Below are 27,864 nucleotides of genomic sequence, written 5' to 3'. Positions count from 1 at the left end.
AACTCGTAATCTTGGAGTATTGGGACGATGCTCTAACCATCTGAACCACCCCGGGCCAGGGCTTAAAACCTTTTTTAAATACAGGTAAAACACTTAGCACAGTCCCTGGCACACACTGAGTGTTCACTGAAATTATTTTTGACAGAACCTATTTATTCCGTGGATAAAGAAATCTCAGAGAGTGTGTGCATCAATGTAGCATTTCCAGTAAAATGCTGTTTCCTTCATAGAACCCTTATAACTATTTAGTTCAGGGGTCCCAGGCCGCGGACCAGTATGGGTCCACAGCCTGTTTGCCTGTTAGGAACCGGGCCTTCTGTTTCCCCCTCTTCCACAAAACCAATCCAGAGCCCCTGGTGCCAAAAAGGTTGGAGACTGCTGATTTAGGTGACAAACTCTCTGAATAGGTTCTATTTACCCAAAATACAAGTACAATTAACACACACTCACACAGTCAAGAGCAGTCTTAAAATTTCAAAGATCTGAAAATCTACCACAACAAGAATAGGGAATAGTCTCTTATTTCTATACAAAAATGCAGTGTTTTCTCTTCTGTCCTTCTCTTACCCAAAGTCTACTTATAAAGCTGTAATTATGGAAGTTAGGCAAGGTCACTGTCTTCCCCTACTCTAACCTTACTAAGTGGTCCTCAAACAAATTTGAATAAAATAGTTGCTAATGCAACATTTAAGGTCTAGAACATCACTTTAGAAATCTGACATTTTATCTCACCTTGCTTTAAGTAGCCTGCACCATAAAACTTACTAATAAAGGAAAACTTGGTGAGACAGCACTCAACCCAACAACCATCACTGATGATCAATTCTGCCGTCCTGGGGGAGGGGGGAGGAGGGCGAGGTGGGGGCGGGGTCTGGCTTCCTGGCACTTACTAACGTACTAACATTAAGGCTTCACTAAGAAAGAAATCCATCTACATTTAGAAATGAGCGTAACTACTAATAAAAATATAACTAAAGAGATTTTTTAAATGTATGAGGCATGGCTACTTCATAAATTATTTCACTGTGTTCCAAACTCAATGACTACAGGACACTTTTAAAAGAACACACACATGGACAGAAATTCAAGAGATGCAGCTGGATCAAAGAAGACAGCAGCAAAAGGGTCTCACAGGTTAGTGGCTATGACAAACTATCAGAATTAGGTTCATAAGTGTGACTACTTGTGACACTAAATAATGACACTAAACACACACACACGCAAACACACACACACACACACACAATTAAATTGTAGGACAAGACAGCAGTAGAAAGGTCAAGTAGACAATAGACAGCGGAACAGTTCACTGGTGAAAGTTGCCTATACATCGACCCGCCACTCATGCATCATTCATTCATGCCCCAAATGACCTCTACCATGACCCAGAATTCTCAAGTATGCCACACCATTTCTCACAGTAGATTACTACAAGTAGATAATGAGCCAACTAATGTATCTGGAATTTTTCTAACATGTATTTATAAAGTTATTTGGGGGGGGGGGATATTATTGTAGAGTTTTTTTTCATAGAACACCACTTATTATCTAAGAGAACGCTGGCATTCTACTCAACACAACTGAAAACTGCTCATATAGATAACAGAAAGATGTTTTGGAATAAAAACAAGTATATCCTTTAGGGTTATAAAAATAAGCAAACATTTACAAAACATTTTAATACATGATATTGAACAAGACAGCATGTCTGTTATTAGAAACCTATCCATTAAGGAAACAGAAATTCCAAAAACCGTTTCTGTAACTCAAAACCTAGGTCGAAAAACAGCTAAAATGTATATAATGAAGAACTGTCTGATTTTTCAAATAATTTTACTTTGAGATGAGAGAGAAGTCTACAACAAAAGAAATCTTTGTCATTAGAAACCACAGTACTAGTAATTTTTCTTTGCCAAGTGTCTATTTTTCAATTTCACTTTAGTTTAAACCAGGAAATTATTATTCCATAGTGAAGTATCTGTCTTCTGCCAGTCTTCCTCAAGCTGCTTAGGTGAAGATGTAGTTTTGTGCTTTAACATAAACCAATGGAAACTTTTTGGAGAAGCACCAAAGTTGGCCATTCTCAACAGCTGCTTCACTGCAGAAAGAAACCTACTGGTCTTTTTATTTTTTTTAGTTTGTGGAGAGGAGGGGTGAGCTACACAAAGGTAAACGATATTAGTAACTGTTTATAAATAGAACGAAGGTTCAAGCCAAAATAAAGAAGGAAAACCTGAAGGTATAAATAAACAAACAAACAAACAAAAACCAACCTGATAACCAACCCTTCTGCTGGCTAATGAAAATGCTTATTTTGGCAACAATATTCCCTAAGAAAGCAAATGTTTGCCAGTGTTGAGTCCAAAACAAATATTTCCTTCAGGACTCTGATAACTACATGGTTCCAAAATGTTTTAGCACTTCTGAATCCATCACTTTGTCACCCTTAAGGAAGCTTTTTTTTTTTTCTTTTTTGGTAGTAAGACAACATAAACATTCTGAAAATGTTCCCTTGGCCCAACTTATGGATGTAGTAAAAAAATAAGAAATTAGACTATTCCATAGAATTGATACCTACTCCATTCCTATATGCATGTTGTAAGAAGACACAAGTTAAACAAAATTTTAGAACAGTCTTAACTAAATAAGAACGCCAAAAATCTTTGCCTGCAAACAACAAAGAAACATGTCTTGAAACCCAGAAGGGGAAGATGCTTTGGGCTCCAGTTGGCTCAGCTTTGCTAGTGTCTTAGGCCTCAGGGCTATTGACAGCGTGGTACTTAAGACAGACTCCCCTAGAAAGCTGAAGCACAGGGCAAGGCCAAGTGCCTGGAGCAAGAACGTTTCCCCCAACCCCCCAACTCCACTGCCGGTAGCTAATCAGTGATCAAATCAGGCAATCAAAAACACCCATTCTTAAAACCAGTTTGCTAACATAATATCGATCTGACCCATTCAGGTGCCCCCTCTCCCTAAGGAAACCAAATACCTATAATGCAGACTCAGCATGCTCTCACCATTAAAACACGATGCTGTCTACCTCCACTCTCCCTTCATTACTTTAGTGCCGGGGTGACTGCATGTTTTTATTTAATAAACCTTCATAAGCTCAAATGAAGGGTTGTTATTAGTTGAGCTAACAGCCAAATGATTATGCTCCAGAGAGATATCAGCGCTTGTTGGTGCATTAACAAAGAGAGCAGAAGGGCTGAGGTCAAGCACGTGTCAATGTAAATGAGGCAATATTAGGCACTAACCAGCTTAATGCAATAGACTGCCTGGAAGATAATGGAATTTCCAGGATAAGGCAAATGAGATGAAGTTATTGATAAGTGAATGTAGAAAAGGGGGCTGTGAGAGGAAGTGCTGTCAAAGAAAAGGCCTTTTCCTTGTGAATCTCTTCTTTAAAGTATCTTCAATTCTATTTTAGAAAACAAAACTCAAAAGGGATCAAATGTGAAAAATCTATCCTATTACTGCTGTGAAACACAGACTTGTTCTAAAACCATGCCATTTTATTAAGCTATTCTTAAGCTTCAGAGATCCCCCCTTTTTTGTTTTCATCTTGTTTTGTTTTTTCTTCAACATCAAGGCATTCTACCAGACAATTCCCATATTTTATTAACGGAAACGTCTAGAGAGGGGAAGCCAGGTCTTCTGAGATACTCCCTTAGCCCAAGCCTCACGGCATGACAGTACCTGAGAAGTGAAATATTGGGATTTTCTATTCTAATATTCTAGAAATTAGAATAGTTTCTAGAATATTAGAATAACTCTTAGAATAATTTCTACTCTAAGGGATGTTTAAAGGTTGTCCAGCCTGGGACCCCACCACAATTTTACACATTAAAAAAAAAGTGAGTACCAGAAATGAATTTTTTTTTTATTTTATATTATTGGTTATGCTATTACAGTTGCCCTGATCTTTCCCCCGTGCCCCTCTCCACCCAGCACGCCACTCTCTCAGGCCGTCCCCACACCGCCGTTCATGCCCATGGGTCATGCATATAACCCACGCAGGCCTCTTTGTATCTATCTTGTTTAGGACTCTGCTTCCTGGACTTGCATGTCTATTTCCTTCACCAAATTAAGGAAGATTTCTTTCATTATTTTTTCAAATAACTTTCCAATTTCTTCTTTCTCTTCTCTTCTGGCACCCCTGTGACACAAATGCTGGACCTCTTGAAGTTGTCCCAGAGGGAGATTATATTATCTTTTATTTTTTTTTGGATTCTTTTCTCTTCTTCTTGTTCCGTGTGGTTGTTTTTTGCTTCCTTACATTCCAAATCATTGATTTGGTTCTTGGCTTCATCCACTCTACTGCTGTTTCCCTGTAAACTTTTTTATTTCAATTAGTTTATCCTTTGTTTCCAACTAGATCTTTTTTACACTGTTGAGGTCCTAAGTTCCTTGAGCATCTTTATAACCAGTGTTTTGAACTCTGCATCTGATAGATTGCTTATCTCCATTTCACTTAGTTCTTTTTCTAGAATTTTTCTAGCCAGAAGCAATGGGGACCTATCTTCCTGTCAACGGAACCTTTTGGCTGGTGGCCTGGTATGGGGCTGGGACTCCTCACTCCCAAAATATCCCTCCCGAATTTTTATCCATATACGTGTATGTGGGCCGAGCCCATTCAGTGTTTCTGCCCCTCCTACCAGTCTGGATGGATGTGATTTCTTTAATTTCGTAGTTCTCAGATTTCCAGTCAACTCAATTTCTGCCAGTTGAGTGATGGTTGTTCTATAATTTAGTTGTAATTTTGATGTGGTTGTATGAGGAGGTGAGCCATGTTTACCTATGCCACCATATTAACTGGAAGTTCTGTACTTTTTTCCTTAACCTTTATTTTTCTTCCAAATCACTAAAGTAATACATGCTCATTCAAGACAACCTGAAAAACACAGAAAGTCACAAAGGAAAAAGATGTTCCATATTCTCAATAATTGTATAAAATAATATATTTTAACTTATTTATTTTTAGAGAGAGGAGAAGGGAGCGGGAAAGAAAAGGAAAGACACATCAATGAGACAGAGTAACATCGATCAGTTGCCTCTCATATACGCCCCAACTGGGGACCTGGCCCACAACGCAGGCACATGCCCTGACAGGGAAACAAACCGGTGACCCTTTGGTTTACAGGATGACACCCAACCCACTAAGCCACACCAGTCAGGGCTAAAGTAACACATTTTATATCAACTCCTTCCGATCATTTTCCACAGGAAATTTTTACAAAAAAACTGTTATTTTTAAATACGCTTTCTTTTCCTTTGGCAATACATAGGAAAGATCTGCCCATCCCTAAATACAGTTTTCATACTAACCTATTATATGAATATTCCACAAATAACTTAAATCAATTCCCTATACTTAAGTCATTGCTGTTTTTTTTTACTTTCACAAATCTTACTGTGATAATTATCCTTGTATACATATTTTTGAACACATAATTACAATCTTTAATCTTTCCTTAATAGAACAATCTAGAAGTAGAATTCAAATCTAAAGTTATGCACACATTTAGGGTTTCTGATGCACAATGTCAAGTTAAGAGCCTTTTTTGTTCTAAATGAACTTAAGTCTTTTCACAATTACTTTCCTGATAAAATTATACTTAACAGCTTATCAGAAAGATAAAAATTGTAATTGCTTATGGAAAAACTTAAGACAAAAAAATCCTTCTCTGTTCCTAACTTTATGATCCCTCCCATTTTCAGTTCCCTTCAGGGCCCCATGAAGAGAGCAACTGAAACCTAGGTATCTCCTCCAAACCTCAAGAGAGGAGACCAGTAAGAAAGACACTCTCATTTACGAAGTGACCCAAAGTCACTTACATTTGTCATCATGTCATTCCAAAACAAGAAAAAGTTACAGAACAACAGTCCTCTTAAGAGTTGGCAAAGAAGGTCTCTAAGAATCGCTTAAGGTTCCCACTGAAATCAGGACAATTCACCCACACCCTGCCAGCGCCCCAAATCCATTAGCACTGCTCACCACTTACACAGCTCTTTACTGAGATGAACTACTAAAATCCCACAAAAGAATATGAGGGGAATGTGCCTTTCTTCATTTTAAGAGCTAGGCAACCACAAGCAATTAGTACTGGCATGGATCTCAGAGATAATAGACTTCTTTATCAAGCTCCTCCTGTCTCCTCAGGCCAAACAAAAGCTACTGATCAGCATTCTCAGACCATCATCAAGTTGAGATAAAGGGCTCCCATCAACAACATGCACTGTCATCTGCTGCAATTTACACATATCTAGGGTCCCCATCTGGCCACAGACTGACCAGTCAAAAACCTGTTGAAGCAACACAGTCTGTAAGGCTGAAACCAGAATGTGATGGAAGGTTCAGCGAAGAACTTGCACATTATTATTGACCGAGACTATCCCTCCTATGGACTCAAGTGTGTAACACACAAACACAACGCAGAGTCAAGCTGATTAAAACATGTATGCAGTAGTGATGGTAGCCCTAGGCCAGAAATGCTACCCAGTGGAAGCGAGCCCAGACTACTGCTTCTTCCTTCTGCCTGGCACTGTGTGACAGGGATGACGACACTGCCGGCCACACTAGTTTACACTTCACATTGCCTGGTATTTTTACAAAGCACTTTGCCTGTGCAAAATTTCATTCTTATTCTCACAACCACGCTATAACATTGACAGGGTATTTGTATATCCACTCTGTAGAAGAAGATACTTAAAAAAAAGAAAGAAGGAAGGAAGGAAGGAAGGAAGGAAGGAAGGAAGGAAGGAAGGAAGGAAGGAAGGAAGGAAGGAAGGAAGGAAAAGAAAGGAAGGAAGAAAGAGAGAAAATGATTTATTTGTCTCGGCTCATAAAACTGGTGAATCATTGGGTCAGGACTGGAATTAAGAAGGCCTGACTTTTACATCCATTTTTGTGTGCACTATACCACAGTGTACCTAGCCACCACCTGTCAATAAATAAATTTATGCCCCAATTTCAATCCATTAAATCCTGGCTATAAATCAGATAAGAACCCACAATAAAGATGCAGGAATGGGAGCACCAAGATGACAGCTCTGAAGAGTTCCAAGTCAGCCCAACCTGGAAAGCAAGCATCTACTTCATCCACTGAACAGATCTCCTATTAACCACATAGTCACACTATTACAGAATCGGAACAAGAGTCAAAGATTCATCAGTTCCATCTAAAAACTGCACTACATGACAGCAACAAAGCAACATCAATCAAACTATTTATGTACAAAGGGGGATACAAAAAAGCAGAATTTATTTATAAAAAATTGCGTATTCATTCTTATGTTTGAACTTCAGTCACCTTCAAAGTACTCTCCATTTGATGCAATACACCTATCAAGACTTTTTTCCACTGCTCAAAACAGCTTTTGAACGCAGATTTTGATGCCTTTTAGTGCTCCTGCCATTTTTTGTTTCACTTCTTCCACATTAGCAAAACGTTTCCCTTTGAGGACTTTTTATCATCCAGGGAAACAAAAAGAGTCACTTAGAGCAAGGTCGGGTGAATAAGGAGGGTAAGGCACAGGGGTCATGCTATTTTTGGACAAAAATTGGTGAACACTCAAGGTGGTGTGGGCAGGTAGACTCATAAATCACCCATCATGAAATAGGCAAACATGCTGAAAGAGTCTTCAAAAAAAAGAAAAAGAAAAAAAAACACTGAAGCAGAATGCAGCCTCTCACAACACCACCAGTTGGTACACTGATACAGATGGGTTCCTAGAATACTCACCTAGCAGGGGGAGCCTGTACTACAAGGGGCCCACACTTCAGAAGATAATCCTGGTTTGGGGGATACCCCCTTGGATTTTAGTACATAAATGTGAATATCTCAATGTAATGTCTGTCTTATGCAAATAGTTGGTTTCTAACTACTTAGAGCTGGTATTAAATAAAAATAAAGTCAAGGACAATCGGTTTTGCTTTGTTACACAGCATGTGCTATACCTTACAGCAATGGTTCCAAATTTGTCTATACATTGGATTCACCTGGACAATGTCAAAATTTACAAAGCCTAGTGGTGTCCCACCCCCACAGGTTTCAATATAATTAGTCTAGACTGTGACCCAGACTTTAAAATTATTTTTTTTAATTTTTTTTAATTTTTCAATTATAGCTGACATACAATATTACATTAGTTTCATGTGCATAACATACTGATTAGACATTTATATAACGTATGATGTGATCACCCCCCCGTAAGTCTAGGACCCACCTAACACCATACACAGTTATTACAATATTATTGACTATATTCCCTATGCTGTACTTTACATCCCCATGACTTTAAGGATTCCCTAATCTGCAGAGTTTGGGAAACGTTGCCTTACAGCCAAGTAAGCCAATTTAAAATTTCTAAACTTAGGAGGTTCAGTGCAATAAAACAGAACTTCTCATTGCTTTAAAATAAAATGAACAGATAAATGAGCACACTAAAAGGGAATGAAAGCTAATACAATGACCCCCTGCCTATCAAACAGGGTGGCTTTTAGCAACTCCAGCCTTCAAAAACAAATCTAAATAGAAAGGGCATTTAGCCCCAAGAAAAACTGTTGCTATAAAGTCCTGTACTTTTACATTGTAGGAGAAAAATAAAGCTGCCACACTAAGGTACTCAATTTTGACACAAAACTAAGGTTACCTATTTCATAACTTTAAATTCAGCTTTTCCTAAATCTTTTTTTTTTTTAAGATTTTATTTATTTTTAGAGAGAGGGGAAGGGTGGGAGGAAAAGAGGGAGAAAAACATCAATCTGTGAGAGAAACATCGATCTGTTGTCTCTCACACACCCCCAACTGGGGACCTGGCCCGCAACCCAGGCATGTGCCCTGCCCGGGAATCAAACCAGTGACCTTTTGGTTTGCAGGCCAGCACTCAATCCACTGAGCCACATCAACCAGGGCAGCTTTTCCTAAATCTTTCTGAAAAGAAGATCAGATGTAGGTATTTAAGGGAATGGAGGGGTCCCCAATGCAGCGAGAAGCAGCTACAGCCGGCCATCCTATTACTTTCACACCCACTGTTCCTGGTCCCTGTTTCTTGTTCCATACTGATATGAGACACACTGTTTATTTGTTCATCATCTGTCTCTTCCTATTCGTGTGTAAATCCCTTAAAGGTTAAGATCACCTTTACAGATACATAAGTACCAACAACACAAATGATCAACAATGGCATCATCACCATCATTTGTCTATCAAAGCATGTGTCAAGCTGTTTTCTCTTAAGTTATTAGTACAGAATACCGGCATTGGTCTCTCAAGTCAATAATCTACACTAGGAACAGATGGGCTTTAATGGTGGCTATTTCATTATTGATCACTGATATATATTTTATCATGTTGTAAAGAAATCTATGTAGAATATTAAAACATTTTTGCAGAGTCACTGAGTTCAGTAAGTTCATTAGAATGTTCCAGCTCCTGTTATTTATAGAGCTTTCATCTCAATACCATTTCCAGAGTCATGATGAGGAAAAAAACAGTCCTGTGAGATCTCAAAAACTTTCAAGTCAGATGAAAGGGATGGGCTTTTTGGCCCCTTTTGTTCTTACTTGTACATTAATCATTTGACAGTGGATGCATGATCACCCCTTCCCTGACCTTAGTATGAGAAAAGAATTAGTTTATTTGCTAATGACAAAGTTTTACTGACACCAACAGAAGCTACCTCACTGAAGCAATGACAGAAAGAACAGTTTAACATCAACTGCTCTAACACCAAAATCAACATGTTTGGTGAACACCCCCCAAGAGTGAACTGGCTTAAGTCAAGGTAAGACACTCAGCAGAATAACACATTTAATACTTAGAGATTTTGCAACAAACTGATCTTGGACAGTTTACCAACAAATTGCACAACTTATAATTAGATAGTCAATGGGTACCCCGTGAACATACACGTGTAGGCTGAACAGGTAACTGATGACACAGAACTGAATTTGTCCATGTTAAATCCCAAAAAATAAGGCATAGTGCTTTGGGGTCTTGATCATCCATTAGTGCATGTGTGAGAGCACACAGGACTTGTTTTCTGAGAAAAATCCTATCTATCTGCCTGCAGTAATTCCTTTAGTTGTATAAAAGGCAGAACAATCTTTCATTCAGATAAAGGTCCATGTTAGGCAAAAAAGAAAAGGAATCAAAAATGCTTAGTTTCCCAGCCCTATTTCAACCCTTTTCCCAGCTCAAAACAAGCCCAACTCAGAACAGCTTTTGAGATTATAACTTGGGGGTCATCACCACGTCCTTTCCTACAGTATCAGTAAAAATAATCAATTAATTATAAATAACATTTCTAAGCACTTATATTGTGCCTACTTTACATGTAGAGCTTAGCATCTCTTAATCCCTTCAGTCACCCATGGGGGTATGTATTATTCTCAACTCTAACTTTCAGCAAAGTCAGATTAAATAATTAGCCCTAAACCATCGAGTTAGTAAAAGTCAAAGCTGGATTGCAGCACAGGTCCATCTGACCCACACTAAGACCCATGCTGACATTCATAACCTTGAATCATATCCAACTGCAGAGAATCTTGTAGGCTACATATATTGTGAATATACTTATTTTCATTATAACGACTTAGAAAACTATGCAATAGCTGCCCACTCTCTTTACTCCCCGATGTGGTCACAGCGTCACAGCGTAAGTGAAATAATTCCACCACATCATTCCTTTGGCGAAGCACTCTGGGGTCCTCTGGGAGGAAGGCCGTTACATAAATATACGTTGTTATTATTATAATTACCATAATAATTCTTATCTGACTATAGGGCTATGGATTCTTTGTAAAAAGGCATATAAATAATAAAAAGACAAAATGATTAAAAGACATTCAAAACCTCTCCACTCTCTGAAAGACTTAGAAATGAAAAAAATTATTTTAGTCATAAGTCTGTGACTGTCAGCTAAAGTGCCTCAACACTACTCGCACTGGTTTGGTTCCCACTGATTGAATGCAATTATGAACTGGTTTCTGTGCACTAATAAATCAGAATTTGTGTAAGTGATTTTTCGAAGCTCATCTGTGCAATGTCAGTTTGATGCAGACTTCTACACAAATTTCCCTTAAAAAAAAGTTCATAAAAATATTAACTATCACAAAATACCTTCCTGGTTAGCTCATGCCACTGGGAAGACACTGCTATTCTTATATTACTAATTCTTCCCAGAATTAATCAGTCATTGTACATTAGAACCAGCAGCTGGAGTGTTTTGAGTGATAATGAAACCTGTAACAAGGCATCTTCAGCCGTCTTTTCAAGACAATAAGGGAATTAAAATTTCAATTTAAATGCAGAGGTTTGAAACACGCTTCACTGCCAAAATTACTTCAATTAATGTGAGTGGAATACAAAGGACAGACTGCAGAAATGTGATGCAGCAACCAGAAATTATGTCATTAATGTGCCTGCATCAACCCAGCACAATGACTGCAAAGGTCTAATTTAAACTGTACATATCACAAAGCTACAGGCTACCATATAAATCAAGTCTCTGATTTCAATGTGACGGATACAGGCTCCTTGTTGGATCACTTTTAGCTTTTTGTAAGCTAACAGCAGCTGTTTACCTTGAAGAAGGAAACAAAAGGCCATGCCTATTTGCAGACACTGCCAGTCATGACAATTTAATTATTTTACGCAATACTCAGGTTATCATATCAAAAGGAGAAAGAAATAGCCCATCTAGAAGCCCAGCCTCTAGCTATCAGAGCAGGCCAATGGTGAAGCCAGAACTGCAGGGGCTGACCGAGCCGGGGTCACTGCTGATTTATTTACTCTGGATTTATTAACCTGAGTAGGGATTAAATTACTGGGCATCTGCACCTGCCTGAAAATAAAAATGCAAAATCTTTTGTTAAACGAATCCAAGGAAATCAGAGGGTTTTGAAAGACTAGATTATTGTCTTCACTTTCCTCTGATGTCTTTTAGCAAAGGTTTCCATTTGGACCCTTCAGATGCCTTAAGTGGATTTTACTTCTAATATCACATAACCACGGGAAAAGGAAATGTGATTATTTTTTCATATGAAGTCCACTGAAAGAGCACTTATAAGCTGTACTATTCACTCTTATAAACAAAAGGATGTGCCAACACCCCAGACCATGCAAGCAACTATTTCATCTGGAAAAAGAAAATGGTATTAGAAACCTGTTTCTCATAGGGTTGTTGAAAGAATTAAATGTGTTAACAATGTAGCATAACTTAAAATGGAACTAGCACATACCGAGTGCTCAATATATATTAGCTATCTTAATTATTATTTTTGTCGTAAAAAAAAAAAAGATTAGAAACTATAGAACTCTTAAAAAGCAAACAAACAAAAAAACTGGAGGAGAAAAATCAGACAGGAGCTCCCAGAAAGAGAACAAAATGCCTTTTTCTGTTTAGTGATGTAAAACTCTTTCAGCGACCCATCTGACTAATGATGTATGAATTCTGACTATATGACTATGCTAAGTACAGGGCAGACAAAAATAAGTAAGATATAGCCCCTGCCCTCAGTGACCTACCAAGCAAACAAAAACACTTATGTTACTAAGAAATGCATACAGCTTACAAAAACAAAGAAAAGCATCTACTCATGTCAAGTATTCTTACCACAATAAAATAAATACATAATTTTATAAAATGAAAAGTATCTAATCACCTGGGACATTCAGAGATGATGAAATTAGAGCCAAGTCTTAAGAATAAATCATCATTTTCCAGGCAGACAGGGTTTTGGATTAGTTTCAGGGAAATATATGATCAATTTAGAAAAAGAAAATCTACAGCATCCCTATACAGCAGCAACAAATAACTATAAATTGTAATTAATAAAAAGCCACTGTTTTAACAAATAAAAATATGATGCTCAGAAATAAAACATGTAAAAGAGTATCTCTAAGGAATGCATTACTAAGTGTTATTATAAAGTATATGAAGACTTCAATAAATGAGAAACAGAGCCTATTTCTTGAAAGACCTGTATTACAAAGATGAAATTCTCTTAATTTTAATCAAAATCCCAACATACTTTTTGTGGAACTTGATATGCTGATACTAAAATTCGTACGGAAGAGTAAGGGCCGAGAACAGCACAGAAATTCTGAAAGGCAAGGTGAAGGAATGTCTTCACCAGCTATCAAGATAAATTATAAAATTATAGTAATTAAAACAGCATGGTTTTAGTGCAGACGAGACCAAATGAACAAAATAGAAAGCTCAGGAACACCTACACATATGTGAAAACTTGGTGTGTGAACACGGTGGTATTAAACCAGTAGGAAATGGAGTCAATAAATGGTCCGAGCCAACTGGCTAATTATATGGAAGATAAAATTAGATCCCCAGTTCATACCATATATGAAAACAGAGCCCAAACAGATTAAAGAAGTTGTAGGAGATTCTCTTTATGACACTGGGATAGGAAAAAGAAAATCCTTAAAATAAAAATCACATAACATAACAACAAAAGAAACGTTACTGCATTTATAACAAAAGACACCATAAACAGAATAAAAAAGATATATTACCAACTGAGAGAAGACATTTATTATCCATCCAACAGACAAAGGATTAGTATCCAGAATATATAAAGAACTACAAACAGCAAACAGGAACTTCTGAGAAGTCTGTCTCATACCTTCACCCTTTTCTGAAGGTAACTGTTCTTCCTCCCCACCTCCTAACCACACAGCTTTAATTGGAACTGGCAGTGATAGTACCCAAGCTGCTCCAATCTAGATCCCACCCCTGTATTTTTTAATTAGAAAAAAAGATTATTTGCCTCTGCAAAGCTCCAGAGCTGTAGGCTACAGCCTATACCCCTTCTTCTCGCCAAACGCCCAAATCCCACTCAGAGGGGAGGAAACATCTACAGTAGAATGAAGGCATGAAAAAGAACAGAGAGGCGGCACTCCACATGGACGCCTGTCCTTTCAACAGGCGGGTTACATGAGCACAGCAATTCTTTTACCTAAATTAGCTAGAGTTGAATATCTGTAACTTGCAACCACGAAGTTCAAGACATATTTAATGACATTCTAAAGAGAATGAATTAAAAAAAAAGAGATTATTCACTATTGATTAGTGCTCAAGTAAATAAATTAGTCCTTCAGTAAGAAAACCATAAAACAAAAAATCTGAAATCCTAAAAGAACATAATTAACAAAGAAATAAATTCTACAACCTATTTTTAATATATGGCACTTCTTTAAAAGCAGGCCTAATACCAAAAACAGTTATTCAAATAGACCCACAGGTGCTATATATATTATATAAGCTTATCTCTTCTGATTGCTGAATCTTAATAATTTAGCACCTATATGCATCCTAATGCACAAACCAAGAGTAAAGCAGAAAGGCGACTTTTTTTCTCTGTCGGACACCCCACAGCCATGATTAAGGAAGATGTCACTATGAACAAGATACCGAGAACGGCCCCTTCTTCTGCCACCCCCAGGAGCCGACCTAATTATGAACCTCCCCCCACCGTGGGAATCCAGGATTCAAGCTGAGCGCATAACCGGGCTTCAGGATGGAGCACCGTGGCGCACCTCCCCTCCAGGTCACCAAATTTCCTTAAAAGCTTCGGATTAAAGTCTTACAGAGAAACTCTTCTTAAAAATCTGAATGAATTCTCCCACCAAGTCCTCTCAGTGACTTCTCCAGTTTTACAGCCTATCTAATTTGGTGAAACAAAAGTAAGGGACTGCCCCCCGTTATGGAAAAGAAAACCCAAATACAGCCCATCCGCTCCCGAGAGCTTCTGTCACCCCCAGACAACCCTGAACAAGGCAGGAGTCGGGCGTCTGTGCGGCGCGGGGAGGCAGACAGAGCGGCCTCCCGAAGGGCCACAGGCCCTGAGAGACTCAGAGCTGTTTGAGAAGACGGGTATTTTAATACTTCCTCCCTTCCCTGATGCTCAGCCACAGGCACCCACTGGTTGCCACCTTCCCTGAATTTTCATTTCTAACTCAAAAGGTGGCAGAATGGGCTAAGACAGAGACTAAAAGCTAGGCTGTGAAGTACTCTTGCTTGACAAAATGACTTCCAAAATTGTTTTCTTTCTTATCAATGTAGAGGAAAAAATAAAGTCCTGATGTAAAAGTTCCTTCACAGAATTCATGGAACATCAAGTTTATAAATCTCCTCAAGTTCTCTTTCATGAAGATGACATTCTTTAAAAGAGGATTCGTTAAACATCTTCCTCTGAAGCTATTACTATTCCAACATGATTAGAGTGCTGACTTCTTACCATTATATTTCTTATCATTGTTCCAAAGGCAGAAATACATAAATAATCATCGCCTACCATTTCAAACACTGGAATTAGGAAGAGAACCAGCCAGGCTTCACCTGCAAAGACTGATGGGTCCCAAGAGAGCAGTTTGTAATGTGCTACGTGAATTACGGAATTCAGAGAGAACAAAAGGGAGCTCCACATTCTCTTAGCAGTAACGGCCGTTAGCTCAGGCTGTTGTTCCCTTACCAGCATGTCGGTGGCACTGAGATAGTGCTTGCTGGCCATGCACTGTTCCAGCTTCTGAGGCACTTGCTTGATATTCTCAATTTCATCCAGCAGGTTCAGGACATGCTTATGTTCAATTCCTTCAATCCACAATTTCCGAAGCTCATCCCGTTTGCAGTGCAACAGCATCTTGCACGAAAGCAGATTTTCTTTGACCTAGAATTAAACAGATTTAGTCTTGGGTCAGTCCAAAGTCTTGCTAGCCAAAACCCATTTCTGGTTAGTGCCCTTCATTGGTACTACTGTAAGTAACGGTTCCTCATTTGCACACTCACTTATGCCCCTTGGTCAGTCCATTTGCAAAATTCTAATTCTGATTCGGACCCCGACTGATTTGGGTACACCTCCCCCTCTCTGGGTATTTTCTCTCCTGCAAAAGGAGAAATCTACTCCTGATGTACCTTTGAGTGCACCTCGAAAAAAATTTCCTTAGGATATAAAGCACATACCTTGTTTAGGTTTTTGTTTGAGGTAAAATGTATGTGTGGAAACGTCTCCAGTGTACCATGCAACGCGCTTTAGCAAACGCACACGTCTGTGTAACCCAGACCTTCAATGTGCAGGTCGCTGCCATCAGCCTCGAAAGTCTACAGTGTTTCTGAAAACTGAAATTTTGTCTTCTACAATATTTGGTGTGATGTTACACATAAAGAGGCTATACTTCTGGTAATTACAAATCAAACTGCAAAATTTTTCCAAGAAACATGGAAAAATATGAAGACAGACACTAATATTAAAGGGTTTCTTGAGAAAGCATCTCATCTCTTCCTACAACTCTAGGACAATAACTGAATCATACTTTTATGAAACTGTCCAATGTAAAAAAACAAACACTGAATAAGAAGATTTTGTAATCTCTTAAAAAGATTTTTTGGGGATCAAAGATCCCTTTGAAAATCTTTTGAAGATGGTCCCAATGACCTGTACTCCTTTCTGCAATTCCACCAAGAGCAGAAAACAGAGAAGAGGGAATAGCAAATAGGAGAGAACAACAAAACTTTGGAAGCTGGCAAGACATGGACGGTGGCTCTGTCCTTCAGCAAGGTATGGAGACTTTAGTACTATGCAATGCAGAGAGCTCTTCCAGGAAATGAATATAGAACAAATTCCTCCATATATGATTGCATCAAAAGAACCTGTGCACCAAGATCTCCAGCAAACTGGAAAAGGAAAGAGAAACTGCCGCAGGTCACAAGGTCCTGGCACAATTATATGTATACCTGTGTCATCCAGGATTTCCAAGCTTCAGCACTTCAAGTGTCAGATCCAACTCATGATGAACAAGTAGCCGCACAGGTGCCAACTGTTTATTATGAGTTCCCCAATGGCTACAACTGTGATTCTGGAGCAGAACGGTTAAAGATTCCTGAAGAATTATTCGACCCTTCCAATGCAAAGGGACTATCAGGAAATACAATGCTGGGAGCCGGTCACTTTGTCACTGCAAGTGTTGGAATGTTCGATACTGGTATCAGACCAGGTCTCTAGGCAGTGATACAGTAGCAGGAGGAGACGCACGCGTACAGAGCTTTACTGACAGGCTGAATAAAGACCTCTCTCAGAAAACTCCCCCAAGTATGGGACTGATATCGATCGCAAATAATACAACAGTGGGACAGAGGTTTAGTTCGTGGATTGGTGGCTCCATTCTAGCTTCTCCAGGCACCTTTCCCCAAGACTATGAAGGAGGAGGAAAGCAGTGTGGAGAAAAGGAAGTGCCCGTGAGAAGTGTTCCCATGCCTCCGTTTCCCCGTCACCTTACGTTTCATAGCTTCAGGACACTCAGGAAAAGAATGGCCATCTTTTGTAGAATGTTTATATATTTTTGTATTTTTCAATTTCCACTTCAATTACTTAAGGCTTTAACTGGCTCTAGAAATTAAAATTAGGTTGCATTGTCCTTGAAATGTACTTATTCTTATTATAAGCATTTTATAATTTTACATCAATGTCTGTTTTCGCTAAATATTTTGCTTTCAGTCAAATGCTTTCAAACTCTGTAAACTGCTTTTTATTGATGAGTGAAACTTATTGCCTATGCTTTTTACCTTAGCCTTGCAAAATTAAATAAAAATTAGTAGCCATTCCAGGAAAAACTGTTAGCCAAGGAAAGCCTGTAATATGGAAAGACAGCAATCAAAACACAGAAAAAAGTACTGGGAGGATGAGGGAAACAAACTATGCAGGAAACAGTTTATTAAAAAATTATAATAACATCCTTAGGAAAAATAGGAAGATATAACATCAAAGAACAGGGAATAAAGAAGAACTCTTCAAAATTAAAAACATGATAGAAAAAAGATCCAATACAAAGATTAAAAGAGAACCCTGAATAAACAAACAAACAAAAAAAGATGTAGGTAAAAAGAAGATAAAGAAAAAGAGAAGATTGACCTAAAAAGTCTAACACTTGCCAAACAGGAGTTCCAGGAAAGGAAAAATGAAGGGGGAAAAAAATGAAGTTGAGAAAAATACCAATAAAATAATAAAAGAACAAAAGAATGCACTTTCAGATTGGAAAGGCACAGCATGTGTTCAAGACAATGAAGTAAAAACAAGACCCAGGCCAGGGCACCTGGTTCTGATATGTAAGAACACAAAGGATAAAGGGATAATCTTGCAAAAGCTTTCAAAGGGGGGTGAGGGAAATAAAAGAGGATCCATACAAAAGATTGTGAATCAGAATGCATATTAGACATGCAAGCTCTCAAACAGTAAACCTTATATGCACCATATCTCACCAAGATACTGAAGAAAGGGCTCCATCAATACCAGAGAAAAATAGAAGAAACCCAGGATCCAGGGAAAGGAGATAGGGGTGAACCAATGCAGATGAAAGGCAACAGGATTAGTCAACCACTGACTCGAAGAAAAAAAAAATTACACAAGCAAAAATAGCATGCTGGGTGGCCCAGATATAAGTATTTATATAGGTATAACAGTGTAGGCGCTACTGAACCAAAAACAAGGCTACAACTATATAGAGAGGGTGAGAAAGAAGAGGTGGAGGCATAGAGGAAAGAGTAGGAGGAGGGCTATATCCTCATCTTCCATAGCTGGAAGTTCATATGCAATGTCTAAAATAGAAAAATCAAGAAATATAGTATAAACATATTACCAGTACTTAGAAACAGAAATAGAAAGATCTGAAGGAAAAAACTAAGAGTAAAAGTCAGTGTCTCTGAAGTGCTGGAATCAGGACTAGGGTAGGATGAGGTAACAGTGCTGGGTTCTATCCATTTGTGATTTTATTTTATTTTTACGGCCATTTCCAGATCCTCTCAGAGTTCTTGGTCTCTGAGTTATGGACTCTAGCTATTAAAGCCATTGTATTTGAAATCTTAGTTAAAATCTAGAATTTGATTTCTGATATTCTACTTATATCACCTTTGTTCTATAAATCTCAGCTTTTTCCTCTGTGTGTAAACGTTACTATGGAAACAGTTAAAAGTAAAGTTTATGTCACACAATCCCCAACTAGGCTCTTGATCAAGAGAAACTTACAGAGTGTCAATAAATCTTGGCAAACTCCTTTCTGATTGGAAAAAGACCATTACAGCATTTCACACTAGGATATACACAATGTAGTCAGCTCGCTTCTTTGGCGTACGACATGAAGGGAACAGAAAAGGAAGGTCGCGCTCAGGGAGCGGAGAGATGGCATCAGGCTGTGTGGAAAATGAACATCACCAAAATTATTCCCTAAACTAAGTGAGTTAACCAAAGCTGCAAACATAAGAAACTGTAAGAACTTGATACTAAACCACCCAGAGGCTTCAGGGTTTTTTTATTACAAAGTCAGTTATGAAGAAATGTTATTTTAAAAGTTGGGGAATAGGGATAATACTAGTCAGCAATAAAAGGAAAGAAATATAAAGAATCTCAAAAGCATTATGCTGAGCAAAAGAAGCTGGGTGCAAAAGAATACATACTATTATGAACTTCAGAAAGGCAAAAATAATTTATAGCGATCATTTCAGATCAGCAGTTGCTTGGAACGGGATGGCGGGGTACTGACTGCAAAGAGGCACCAGGGAAAAGGGTGACGTAACACATTCAAGGGTACATACACTTGCCAAAGCTCATTGAGCTTAACTCTAAAAATATTGCATTTTAGCCCTGATCGGTGTGGCTCAGTTGGTTAGCAATGTCCACAAAGCAAAAGATCGCTGGTTGGATTCCCAGCCAGGACACATGCCTGGGTTGCAGGCCAGGGCACACATGAGAGGGAGCCGATTGATGTTTCCCTCCCAAATGGATGTTTCTCTCCTCCTTCCTCCCTCCTTTCCTTGCTCTCAAAGAATAAGTAAATAAAATCTTTAAAATATATATATGGTATGTAAATATAGCTCAGTAAATAAGGTTTTTTTTAAACAGAAAGGGGAGGAACTGGGCTATGTCCATCAATGACTAACAACATCTCAACGTGAGAAAGGTAACAAATTATACATTTATATCAAATGCCTGTTTTACGTTTATGAGTGTGGCATAGGCAATTTTAATTTCAATCTATTTATCAGGACAATTAAAATTTAAAAATTATGTTACGTTGTTTCTCCCTTAAATAAATCCATGAAAAGCCAAGCTGTTCGAATCAAGACATCAAAACCCAAGCACAGAAATCCTTCCTCAAACACACGTTTCCTGTGCTTCCTGAGAATTCAAGTAATTTCACCATTACTCATCACCTGTTCAGCAACAGCAAGCATTTCTGTTTTAATATACAAGAACTGCAAGTCATTCTAATTAGAGACTATTAGAGAAACAGAAAATGAGGAAAACAGGGCCCAGGAGGTGAACAGACACACGAGACGACGCAGCCGGCAGAGTGACGGCGACGCCTGCAAGCCTGCCTGGGGAAAGACAGGGCGGGAGGCGCGCGGGGCCTCGGGGTAACACTGCGCGGGCAGCCGCCAGGGGGCCGCAGAGGCACCTGCGAGAGGGGCGGACGGCGCGGGCGCGGGGCGGGTGGTGGAAAGCCCTAACTTTCAAGACCTAAAATCAGAAAAGCAGTGAACGTGGATCAGGAACAAAGCGGGAAATGCCCCTGAGTGTGCACAGTATCTACAATGACTACAACAGACGTGCACGCACCTCACTGAAAATGTAAACGAGAAATCCCCTCAAACAGGCGTGTCCAACCTTTTGGCATTTCTGGACCACACTGGAAGAAGCAGCGTTGTCTTGGGCCACACACATTAAATACGTTGTGACACGTAATCACCAAAAAAAAAAAAAAAAAAAAAAAAAATCTCATGTTTTAAATAAATTTACAACTTTGTATAGGGCCCCATTCACAGCCATCCGGGGCCACAGGCTGGACAAAAGCTCCCCATGTATATGGGATGGTGAATGAAAATTAATATAATTATTCTAAAAGCACAAAATATGGTATGTTCTCTTTTTATAGTAAAAAAAAAAAAATAGTATTTTCACAGGTATTTTTCTGATGTGTCAACCCATTTTTTCCCCGAATCTTATTATAGAAAGTACACATTAAGAATGAACTTCAGAAACACTGCTTACTATTCTCTTTAAAAGCCCTTTATAAACTATAGATAATTATCCAATAACCCCCAAGCTTATTCCAAAGGTTTTGTTCTCTTAGATTTTTTAGCTACCTCTCTAAGGTCTTCAATTCTCTGAGAGGCTCCACTCAACCCTTTCCAAGGGCAACATTTCTGAGCTGCAGAGTCTGGAAACAACACACAAATACAGACGCTGTTCAACTTAATGGAAATATTACCGCCAAGTTCTAGGGGCCGCGCTAACGCACTGCAGGCTCCTGCCTCCGTCTTCAACTGCAGCATCTCATTATTGCCCACTGTTCACTGCGTCCATTTCTGGGCTTTCTTTCCCTTTCTCATACAAGCAGCGAGGATCTTCCATCTAATATGAGGGTTGTAAATAACTTCCTACCAAAACCATGTTGTTCTACTGTGACTTTTAAAATATTAATTAAGGTTATTCCTCAGTCTAATTCTACCTTTCAAGGTATACTTTCATATAAAAGTCACAAAATTATTTTAGTTAAATGTCAATGAATGAATGTTGCATGATCAAGTCCTAACGACTTCACTTGAATAATTTTGTATACTTTTTTCCAACTACAGGCAAGAAAAATGAGTTAAGAGCTTGATCTAGCACCAGTAAGGCAGCCAAAATTGGGGTGAAATGTAAAGTATCTGTGCACATGTCACTATGTCTCCATCAGCCTACCTGCTCCTATGGTAAGCATTAGATGGCCTACTGAGTATCTTTAAAGAAATCTAATATCATCTCACCCACCCAGGACCCATGGAGGAAGCACCCAAATACCAGCAAGCATCACCTATACGGTCGGAGTCCTCCACTTGAATCTACTGTATTCATCCGCTTTGCTGTTGCTGCCACAATTGTCACCAGATGAGGTACTGGCAGAACCAATGGATGCTTAAGTTTTCTAATGCTATACATCTCATTTTGACCCCTTTCACAATATATTCAACAGTAAGAGGACTGCCCAAGTATTTTGCCTAGTATCTACATTACTTGACCTGATCAATCATACATGGCATTTTATTTGCAATTTTTTTCATCTAGAAAAATAAATTCCAAAAGGACCTGAGGTAAAAAAAAAAAAAAAAAAAAAAATTTGGACCATCTGGGAAGACAGTCAGTCAAATCTGTCAGCTCATATTACCCTCCAGCACACAGATTCTACCAACAGAACAAAAATCCATACATGAAACTAATATCAAAATGGGAACTGTAAACAGTTCTGTGTTCCCAAGCTTTTAAAGGTAACAAGGTGTGCATATGAACATTTTCATCTATGTTGGTTCCCACTAAAATTTATTCTCAGTGTAATAGCTAGAGTGGCCTTTTTAAGCTATTAATCATATCATGTCATTCCTACACTTAAAGCCTCACAATGGTTTCACAACACACTCCGAGTTAACATCAACGTCCTCGCGGTGACCAAGACCCCGCCTGGCCCGGCCCACCCCGCCACTTCTCCTCCAGACCCTCCTCTCTCTCCAGCCCCGCTGGACCCCTCCCTCGCTGCATCCCCAAAATTCCAGTCATGCTCCTGCTTCAGGAAACCTTTGTGTCTGCTGTTCCTTCCTCCTGAGCGCTTTCCTGATTCTCACCTCCTTCAGGGGCTGGCTCCTATGCGACCTCAGGGGAGCCTTCTCCCCCCAACCTGTTTAAAGCAGCAGCTCCCTACTCTCCCTTCCTTGCCATTCTTTTTTCTTTCTTTTTTGGCACATCACTTCTTAACATCTGCAATACCATATTTTACTTAATTATTAATAAATAGTCTTCTCCCCTGACTAGAAGGCAAACTCCACAAGGACAGGAATTTTTGTTTTATTCACTTCTACACCCTAAAGCCTAGAGCAACGCTCAGCACAAAACAGACACTATAAATACAGAGACTGGATCAATGTTGTTAAATGTCATGTCTGTTTCTTCGTCCGTCTCCTGCCATTAGCATGTAAGCTCCATGAGGACAGAGCCAGTGTTTTCCACTGTTACAGCCCCAGCATCTAAAACAGAACCAGGCACGTCGCTGGCACTCAGCAAATGTTTATCGAATCCTCATTAAATTCTTTTGGCAGAAAACAGGGAAAAAATTTCTACTCATGTACATATTCTCAACATCTTACTTGGTTCTGAAAAAATGGTAGTCCAGTGATCACTGAATCATTCTCATTTCTACTTTGAAAATATACATACCTATATTTTGTATATAACCCAAAGTGCAATTAAAAATCAGAGATGAGAGGGAAAGATTGGTAAGGAAACATTAGTGTTTTTGAGGTGGTAAGAAATGGACTTTCGAAGTACAAAATTGTCAAATTATACAACGAAAATAAATTCCTTTTAATTTTTCTTCTCCCATTTATCAATTTTTAAAGGCTCTTTTGAAGAGAGCTTTAGCCCTTTCTCTTCCCAGTATTGAAGCTAATTCAGAACACAGAATTATGTGACTTTTTTCTTGAAAACTGATATATATAAACACAAAGTTTTCTTTTTTCATTTCCTTTTGCTCAAAACTTTACCATACTTGAAAATGAGGACAGCAAAAAGCCTGTGGCCACTAAAACAAATGTGAAATGACCAAGAGGAGCCGTTCCTTTTCCATATGAGCAAGCAGTCCCTGGACCAAGATGCTCTCGGCTCAGAGCAATGGGGAGTCAAGGCAGCAACCGCAACAGTGCTCCCTTTGAGATTAGGACAAGGTCCCTGCAGTCAGGAAAACAAATCAGAAAGCACAAATACCAAAAGGTCCTTCGCCCTCGCTGTGACTACCGGAGACGAAGCCAGAAGGTCAGCAGCTCTATACGTTCATTTTCTGACCCCTCTTGGGCTTAGTCTGTTGGGTCAAAACGGACTACAGTTTACTTTAAATCTAGAGCAAATGATCTATGCTTTTACCCAGTTTCACAGATAAATCCATAGGATGAACTCACCACTTGTAAAGGCCAAGAATGACAGCATTCTATTCGAAAATGCCCAGTTAATTTTAAAATATAGAGAGGTCAGCACATTGCTTCAAAAAATGTTAAAAGCTTACTGATTTGGCAACCGTAATTTTAGAGGCTGAAACAGATCAACGGTTGTCTTAGAAGAGTAATTTACATGGCTGCTTATAAAATCCTAATATAAGGTCTAGAAGACAGGGAAGAAAACCAGCGAGAACACGGCAAGCAGGTGTTATTGAGCAGGTGGAGAACAGGGAATCCCTGCGCCAGTCAAATGGCACCAGGCAACGCACTTCACATGGTCCAGGGGCCCTCAGCCGACAGGGATGCCTCCGAGGCAGCCGCCAACTGCGAAAGAGGGGACCGAGCGTGAGCTCCCGACCCCTCACCCCTCCTGTCGGGCAATCAGAGAGCACCACCACCTTCTCTGTTCGGTAGGCTGGGGTTCTGCCAAATACCTAATTTTATGAAAAGGGCGTGGGGAAGGTTACTGCTTTAAAAATGTCTGAAAACCAGCAGCAAGGGCTTTAGAGTCAGGGAGGCCAGAGTTAAAATTCTAGATTTGTTGAATTAGGAAAAGGGACAACCATGCCTGGCAAGAAATCATGCTCAAAAAGTAGAAGAAATTAATACTTACCAATGAGTAGTACTAAGAGGTATTAAAAGAGTGACCCTCAAAATACATAACCAAGAACCGCACAACTATAATGTGGCAGTACACAATGTTTATGTATCAGTTTCTCCCTTGGCCAAATATAACACTTCTTACCCTTTAGGGACTAAAGACAGGGTGCCCAGGAGCCCCCAGCAGCTTCTCATGCACCTACCACAAAAGGAAGGAGGCGGAAAGGGGGTGGAGGAAGGAAGAAAGGGCAGAGAAAACGAGGGGAGGCAAACAATGACAGTAAGAGAAAGGAAACAACTCCAAAACAGGAAGAGACAATCATAAAATAAAAATTAATACATGCTTGTCACTACTAAGAATTATAATCAAGAATTTCAGTACCCATAAATATCTCATTTTTTGTTTAAATGATTCATGAGTTAGATTTTCTTCACAAAAATTGCAAAGAATGTCCAATGACTGCAGAGAAATCACAACCAACTTCAAGTTAGGCGACATACTCAGACAAAATTTCAGAAAACAAAAATTGTCTCAACTGCTACAGCAATACACACACACACACAGGCGTGGAACGAGCACATTAAATACATCTGCCACACTGCAATGGGCCCCTAGACTCTTACAACAGCTCTCCCCCTTGGTTAGGATTCCTCTTCGTCATCCTCAAGCTGTGGCCACCGCCTGTGTCATGTCACAGTACGAAGTGATGACAGGAGCCAAGGATAAGACAGGGGAGAAAGAAGCCAACCCCAGACGCCCTCTGTGACCCTCAGGCTTGCCAGCGTCGGCATCTCCTAGCTCCTGAAGCACCCTCAGGCACGGCACAGTGAGGTCCCGGCCACTGCACAGCGCCTCTCTCCCAGCGGCAACACCCGGCCGAACGGGAGGGTGCTGGAATCGCCAGAGGAAAGGAGGCTTTACCTGCTTTATCTTATTCCGGGAGTTGGTGATGCGCTCTGTGATGCTCTGGTACGTGCGAATAGCGGTCGTCAGTTCTGTGTAGTGCTGCACAATCAATTCGTCCAGGTCACGGTCGCATTTCTCATAGGCCTCTTCCAGGCGACCCTTCTCATTTTCTCTGTCTTCAACATCATCGCTGGTAGACAGAGTCCTGATAAAGACAGAGAACATATCAAACTGAGTCCAACTTAAAGCAAAAAGGAAAAAAAGTACACCACAGGAAATGTAGTGAATGCTGCTGCGATGACTACATATGGTGACAGGTGGGTACTGGAGATTTCAGGGGGGCACTTGGAAAGTACGTGATTACCTACCCACTATGATGTACACCTGAAACTAATACAAAATAGTACTGAATGTAAACTGTCGTGGAAAAAAAAAAAAGGAAAAGGCAGACCAGGTATTCAATATGCTAGCCCATTCATCCCACTAGGAAAACAATTTACTGACAGAAAATATAAAACCACCTTCCCAGTAAATCCCAATACCCCATCTAAATGGGTTTGCCGGGTGCCTCTCCATGGAGCCTCCCCTTCCCCTTTCCTTTGGCATACCAATTTCAATCGGGTAACGGGCAGCATGAACTTCACGAGTCTGGGCAGGTCTTGATTTGTTTGAATGAATCCTGGTAATCCCATTCCCCTTGCCAGTCTGGCTTCTAGGTAAAGCTTACTTACCTAGAAACAGGCCCCTTTTCCCAACACTGAATACTGGTATACAAAGCTGAGCTCCTCAAATAATTCAGCCGTCTAACAACCAGGGAAGGGAAAGCTAAGAGAAATGCCAAGCTACCGCTGTGATGCCATTTGGCCACCAAAGCAGCCAACCCCGCAGCTGCCTTACCTCAGGACTCCTTGTTAGGGGAGATGATAAATGTCCATTGTTTAAGTCACTTTCAGTTGGTTGTCTTTTACCTACAGCTGAAACTGTACTAACTGATAAAATTACTCACACACTGAGGAGCCACCTTCCAAACAGCTCCTTAAACGACCTCAATTTGGTACAGAGCCTCCAGTGGCCTGGAAATAAGGCCATATGAATTCTAAAACGTGTTACAATAGCAATAATATCAATAATATGAGCTATACTTCAAGGCAGTCCCTGCATTTACTATTCTTCCAACAGCACTAACAAGATTGATATGAATCAACAATAACCATGGAATGAGATAGATACACTTATTAAAAACCTTTCAATAACTTAGTTTGATACATTGGCCACAGATCTCTGTTTCTTACATTATTTTTCTTGAGTAATTTTTTTTTAATTTAGTGTTATAATCAGTAACAAAGAAACCTTTTTCTCTTATCTGTTGGCTGTAGTAATTTAGAGTTTCATTAAATTCCCTCAGATTTGTCAGTTTATACATTCAGCATAATTTATTTCATTTATCTTTTTTCATTTAGGGAGGGAGTATTTTAGGCTCTGGATGATGGATGCAATCAATTATAAGTCCATCATCAGAACTGCTTTCAGAGATGGTCTGTCAGCGAATCAATCACATGTCCACTCCTAGGTATTTGCTAGCAAAATCCTGTACAACAGACTTCTCAAAACTGTCATTTAGACCGAAGATCTTAATTCATGAGCCACGTACTGTATAAAACTTCTTTTGCAATTTAGAGGGAGATTCAGGAGGCCAGTCCCTGACTTCAATCTAACCTCCTAAAAGAATTTTGTAAATGTGTTACGGATGCCAAAGATCTGATCTAGCATGAAATTGGGAAGTGGGGAGAGAATGTAATAAAGGAAAAATGGTAATGCCTCAAAGGAATGTGGGGTATACCCAGGAAATCAACACACTGGGAACCCTGAGACTTGAAGGAAGGCCTCCCCCACGCCAGGTACTGTGTCCTCCCCTGTCAACCGATGACCCCACACCAGACCCCCCCACGCTTACTTCCAGGTAGAGAATACCATGCAAGTGTCGGACCAACAAAGTAAATTAGAGTGGAGACCCTAGGGAGAATTTGGTTTCAAAGACAGGCCTACCAATATTACTTACAATATCTGGGTACAGGGTAGCTAAGTATGTCTTCCTGTTGTTTCTATGATACATAACTTTGCTCTTTAAACCTGAAACCTTCCAGCCTGTTAATCTAAAGTAAAGCACAATCAGAAAATGCCTTCAATTAATCACCTGTCTCAAAGGGAAGAGTTCCTCAATAATTAACTCTACTATGTCCCCTTGTAACGACAGACAGCCACCGAATATTCAAAGCTGCGTTGGGTCAGTCTGCCATCTTTACGACGCGTTGCATGATTTCCTCACC

General features: G+C 39.5%; 1 protein-coding gene and 1 pseudogene across 1 annotated transcript in view; one reads left to right on the top strand and one right to left on the bottom strand.

Moving 5' to 3' along the window:
• EXOC4 (exocyst complex component 4) overlaps positions 1-27,864 on the bottom strand; it is a 675,497-nt gene that overhangs the window by 624,763 nt on the left and 22,870 nt on the right. Inside the window, exons 2-3 of the mRNA XM_054564275.1 lie at positions 25,553-25,742; positions 15,497-15,691 (exon numbers count right to left, since the gene is read on the bottom strand). Coding sequence (XP_054420250.1) covers positions 15,497-15,691; positions 25,553-25,742 — 385 coding nt within the window. The remainder of the gene's footprint in view (positions 1-15,496; positions 15,692-25,552; positions 25,743-27,864) is intronic.
• On the top strand, positions 16,590-25,397 carry LOC129062938 (actin-like protein 6A; annotated as a pseudogene).

The sequence above is a fragment of the Pteronotus mesoamericanus genome, unplaced genomic scaffold (genome assembly GCF_021234165.1).
Source record: "Pteronotus mesoamericanus isolate MK-2021 breed Mesoamerican mustached bat unplaced genomic scaffold, CSHL_Meso_final scaffold_85, whole genome shotgun sequence".
Lineage (NCBI taxonomy): Eukaryota > Metazoa > Chordata > Mammalia > Chiroptera > Mormoopidae > Pteronotus > Pteronotus mesoamericanus.
The sequence above is the reverse complement of the archived record's forward strand: the minus strand, read 5'-3'. Positions and strand labels throughout refer to the sequence as shown.